At 37.7% G+C, this 5,349-nt stretch overlaps 1 protein-coding gene across 1 annotated transcript; it reads left to right on the top strand.

Moving 5' to 3' along the window:
• The first annotated feature begins 3,407 nt into the window (after nucleotides 1-3,407).
• On the top strand, nucleotides 3,408-5,070 carry LOC109208253 (zingipain-2-like). The gene is made up of 2 exons (XM_019371334.1): nucleotides 3,408-3,921; nucleotides 4,254-5,070. The coding sequence occupies exons 1-2, from the start codon at nucleotides 3,474-3,476 to the stop codon at nucleotides 4,820-4,822; spliced, it is 1,017 nt and encodes a 338-aa protein (XP_019226879.1). The 5' UTR covers nucleotides 3,408-3,473; the 3' UTR covers nucleotides 4,823-5,070.
• Nucleotides 5,071-5,349: the final 279 nt, after the last annotated feature.

Raw genomic sequence — 5,349 nt, 5'->3', positions numbered from 1 at the left:
TAGAAGTTGGAAATTCCTTAGTTTCAATAGGCTTGAATTGGGGGGGTGCGATTCGTGCTTTTGATGTTGTTTGATGTGATTTGAGGGCTCGACTAAGTTCGTATCGTGTTTTAGGACTTGTTGGTATGTTTGGTTGAGGTGCCGAGGGCCTCGAGATGATTTCAGATGGTTTTCAGATCAAAGTTTGAGTTTGGAGGACTGCTGTAGCTGAAGTCTGCTGGTAAATCGCACATGCGGAGCTTTGATCGCAGGTGCAAAAATTTTTCCGCACTTGCATGGTCGCAGGAGCGGAGTGATGGGCGCAGAAGCAGAGGTTTGCACAGGTGCGATGGGCAATTCCGCACCTGTGATTGCGTAGATGCGGGGGAAATGATCGCAGAAGCGGAGGCCCAGCTCTAGTGGTTCACCACAGAAGCGGAATTATGGTCGCTTCTCCGACACCGCAGATGCGGTTAAGTTCCTACAGAAGCGGAAAGACTGGATAGAAAGTTAAATACAAGGGTTCGCAATTTTGGCTTCATTTCAAACATTTTGAGCTCGGGTTTAGGCGATTCTTGAGAGGCTTTTCAATGGGATTCTTGAGGTAAGTCCCTTGGGATCGTTTTAGATCAATAATCTTGTTTCCCCATTGATTTTCCCACCTAGTTGGTGTGTATTTGAGGTGTAAATTGGGGGTTTGAGGCTAGGGATTTGGAGAGTTTGATTTGGGGATTTGGGTGACGTTTTGGTGTCGGATTTTGATAAATTTGGTATGATTGGACTCGTGGTTGGATGGGCTTTCGAATTTTACGACTTTTATCGAATTTCGAGATGTGGGTCCGGGGGTCGGCCTTTGAGACAATTTTTGACTTTTGATTACTAATTTAACATTTTCTTATGGAGTTGTTTCCTTTAGCCCGTATTGATTATACCAAATTGTTTATGGCTAGATTCGAGGCATTCGGAGGCCGTTTCGTGAGGCAAAGGTGTATTGGATTAGAGATTTGCTCGGATTGAGGTAATTATCAGTTCTAAATTTGGTCCTGAGGATATGAAATCCGGATTATGTGTTATGTGATTAGTTTTGAAGTAACGCACATGCTAGGTGACGCGTGTGGGCATGCACCGTAGAAATTGTGACTCGGTCAATTACATGGAACCATGTAGTTGAATAATCTGTCGTTATCCGTACGTTTTTCATGAATTAGAGAAATTGAACTGCAAATCATATTTAGACTGTATGTTGACACTGTAGGGACCCACCAGAGGTCGTGTACTTGTGGAATTATCTGCTAATTGTTGTTTTGCACTCAGTCATAGTTTTACTTGCGTATTACATCTCAGACTCCATTGTTCATTATTGATACATTACATCATTCTGTTTGGGCTGATTTCATGATTACTGAGAGCTCGAAAGACTGGAGAGGTTGATAACTGAGTGAGGCCGAGGGTCTGATTATGAGGTTATTTATGGGATCGGGTTGCACGCCGCAACATGTTTCATTGATTTAAGCGATGATTGGCTTGATATAGCGCTTGCGCTGAAGGAGCCTCTCCGGAGTCGGTACACACCCCCAGTGAGCGCAGGTACCTACTAAGTGCGAGTGCCGAGTGCCGAGTGCCGAGCAACTGAGAGGAATGAGTGGATATGAGGAACGAATGATTGTGCGGTTGGAGTGTATGGGAGGACTGAGTGACTGTTGCTCTGAGAGGATGCATTTGACTTCATTATTGTTGCACTTCAGTTGTCATATATCATTGTTCTTGAAATTTCTGAGAGATATTATATTCAATTTCACTTGAACTTATCACAAATTAACTGATTTGATTTAAATTGTTGAACTTGAAAGCATGCCTACCTTCCTATGTTGAAATTACTGTAATTGGGCTATAATTGTAAAGCTCGTCACTACTTTCAGTTATTTATTTAGTCTTGTTACTTATTGAGTTGGTTGTACTCACGCTACACCATGCTTTTCATGTGCAGATCCAGGTGTTTTCAGACACGGTGGGTGTTGACCTCATCGCACAGTCGATCTTTTGGGAGATTCCGAGGTAGCTGCCCGACGCTTTTCGCAGACGTTGTTTCTCCTTCCCTATATTTTCGCGTATGGTATTTAGTTTCGGACTATGATAGATAGTATTTTCCAAACTTGTGATATTTAGATGCTCATGTACTCAGTGACACCCCGATGTTGTGAATTTCCGCGTGTGTTTTGGATTTTCTATCCTGTTTATGAGAACTTCTATTATTTAAATTGCTTTAATTAATTTTCTGTTAAAAGTGTTGGAAATATTTTCGAGAAGTCGACTTGCCTAGTACCACGTTAGGTGTCATCACGACAGGCTAGTTTTTGGGTCGTGACAGAAAATACAAGTATGAGCTGAGACAGTAAAACATCTAATTAAATTTAGCATTAGTACCTTTTCTGGGTGTCATCATAAATAATACCTGGCTATGAAAATTATTTTGTTCAGCATGGCTCAGGAAATTTCCCTTGAGCTGGGAAATTACCTCTCTATTCATTTGGGTTGAAATAACAAGGCGTCATGCAAAAGCTTACAAACAAACTTTGGCGACGATAAATCATACGACAAATAGATATAAAAAATATAATATACTTTAATATGATTTGGTCAATTGACCTACATCAATTTACTAATATAAAGAAAAAAACGTATAATTCTCCCCCTAATCAAGACTCTCTTAAAGACTATATTGTGGATGATATTATTTTTGTTGTGTCAAGGAGGGATTCTCAATTTATAAAAGTGCAAAACTATATATATATATATATATATATATATATATATATATATTCATACATGGTAAGAAATTCAGCGGCAAGCCAAACACTATTTGTCCCATTTTGTGACACAGTTAATTACTATTTGAAAAATCAAAGGAATTTTTCTTTGACCATAATTTTGCACATGCCTTTAAATATTTTGAATTGTTAATTATATTATAACTTATATTGTTTTTTATGTATTTTCTAAATATGTAAATTTGTATTTTGGGAATGTGTAGAGAACATATATACATGTTATCCTATTTTAGGAGCAAAAGCATCATTATGTCAAGATTATTGGATCCCAACTTTTGCTATACTTATTGTGTAATTAGTTTAGTTTCTCGATACTGTAATTGAAATTTCCTGGAAAAGCATAAGATCAGTGTGCAATCCAGAAATGAATAACCCGAAAAATGAATTACTCCGAAGATACATAACTTCAGATTTTCCATCAATAAATCCAAATGGTCATAAATAAAATAACTACTTTTCCAAGACGGAATTGTTTTAATTTCCAGTGCTTGACTAAAAAAAAGGTTAATGCCAGTCTAGAATATATAGTTAGTGGGAAATAGTTTCTCATTTACGCCTCTATATAAACGCAATGCTACCAAAGACATTGAATGCAAGCCTTAAACAATTACTTACAGCAATATTCTTTGTGATCAAACCATATTTCTCCCTCTGTTATACTTAACCATGGCTATGAAAATCAATTTGATCAGTGTTCTGATGCTGTTCTATGTAGTTGGCATGTACAAGTCTCATGCAACTGCTCGCAACCTGCAGCCAGAATTATCTGTGTCTGAGAGACACGAGCTGTGGATGGCACGTCATGGACGAGTTTACAAGGATGAAGCAGAAAAAGGAAAACGACTCATGATATTTAAAGAAAACATGCAATTCATTGAGTCAACCAATAGGGAAGGGAATCTGTCTTATAAGTTGGGCATCAATGAATTTGCTGATATTACTTCAGACGAGTTTTTTGCCAGGTATACTGGATTAAACGTGCCTTCACACCTTCCATCTTCTCCAGTATCGTCAACGGAATTCAAGATTAATGATCTAACTGATGACATGCCGTCTAACTTGGATTGGAGAGAGAAAGGAGCTGTCACTGAAGTGAAGCATCAAGGTCACTGTGGTAAGATACAACATATCATCACACTTTAACGCACCATGTTCTTAATTAGTTACGGATTTACACTAGATAGAAATTACTACGTACATCTAGCTCGTATTATATATATGTGCATGAGTGTGCATGCGTGTGGGAAAGAGAAAAAAGTTATACTGTACTACATATATAAAGATCAGAACTCATCGACTCTAAATTCTGGATTCTTTCTTCATGTCCTTGCAAGTACTTAATTATTCATTACCCTTTCCTTTATAATTAAGTATCTCTTTTTTTAATGTTGATGCACCTGTCTATGTCTTGATATTATGCTACTACTACTAATTTTCAACGTATAGGATGTTGCTGGGCATTCTCTGCAGTTGGAGCACTAGAAGGAGCATACCAAATTGCAACAGGACAAAAGGTCGAACTTTCTGAGCAAGAACTTCTCGATTGCACCACCATTAACAATGGCTGCAACGGAGGATTTATGACCAATGCATTTCAGTTCATCATAGAAAATGGTGGAATTTCCACAGAATCAGACTACCCTTACGAAACGCAACAAGATACATGCAGAAGCCAAGAGCTCACACCAACAGTTAAAATAAGTAGCTATCAAGTTGTGCCTGAAAGTGAAACAGCATTATTGCAAGCCGTAACTCAACAACCAGTGTCAATTGGAATTTCTGCTAGCCAAGAGTTCCAATTCTACCAAGGAGGAACTTATCATGGAAGTTGCGCAGATCGAATTAACCATGCTGTTACAGCAATAGGATATGGAACTGATGAACAAGGTCAAAATTATTGGTTATTGAAGAATTCATGGGGAAAATCTTGGGGTGAGAATGGATTCATGAGAATTATAAGAGGTACTGGAGGTCATTGTGACATCACCAAGTTGTCTTCTTATCCAGTCATTTAATTTAACCTTACATATATATGATGTAGTCCCTACGGAAGTACTATATTTTAGTTTCTAATTATATGTTGTAGAAAGAATTAAAAGAAAATATTGGTCGTGCATGCAAAAGTGTTTTGCATGCAGTATCTGGGTCTTTTGTGTTGGAACTTTATGGAATTATACAAGTGTATTGATTATATATTATATGAAGCACAAAATATAATATTGTGGGGGTTGTTGTCGACTAATCAACTATTTTGATTTTCTTAGTTGAAACTGAAGCTTAGAATTTTACGTAAGTATTAGCTCGGTTATATAGTCACTTATCCAAATTTAAGAAATTGATACCAGAACTTCACTATACATGAGTACTTGTTTTTTTTTTAAATATTTAAAACCATCCACCCATGCTTTCACCTCCCGTGGTGGAGGGGGGTTTGCCATTGGCCCCTACCTTGTCTATTAAAATCTCAAAAGTTAATACAACAAAAGGGGACATAATACATTACCTCCGATAATACTAGTTAGCCTAACTAGAAAAGTGAAAT

The sequence above is a fragment of the Nicotiana attenuata genome, unplaced genomic scaffold (assembly GCF_001879085.1).
Source record: "Nicotiana attenuata strain UT unplaced genomic scaffold, NIATTr2, whole genome shotgun sequence".
In the NCBI taxonomy this organism is placed as follows: domain Eukaryota; kingdom Viridiplantae; phylum Streptophyta; class Magnoliopsida; order Solanales; family Solanaceae; genus Nicotiana; species Nicotiana attenuata.
The sequence above is the reverse complement of the archived record's forward strand: the minus strand, read 5'-3'. Positions and strand labels throughout refer to the sequence as shown.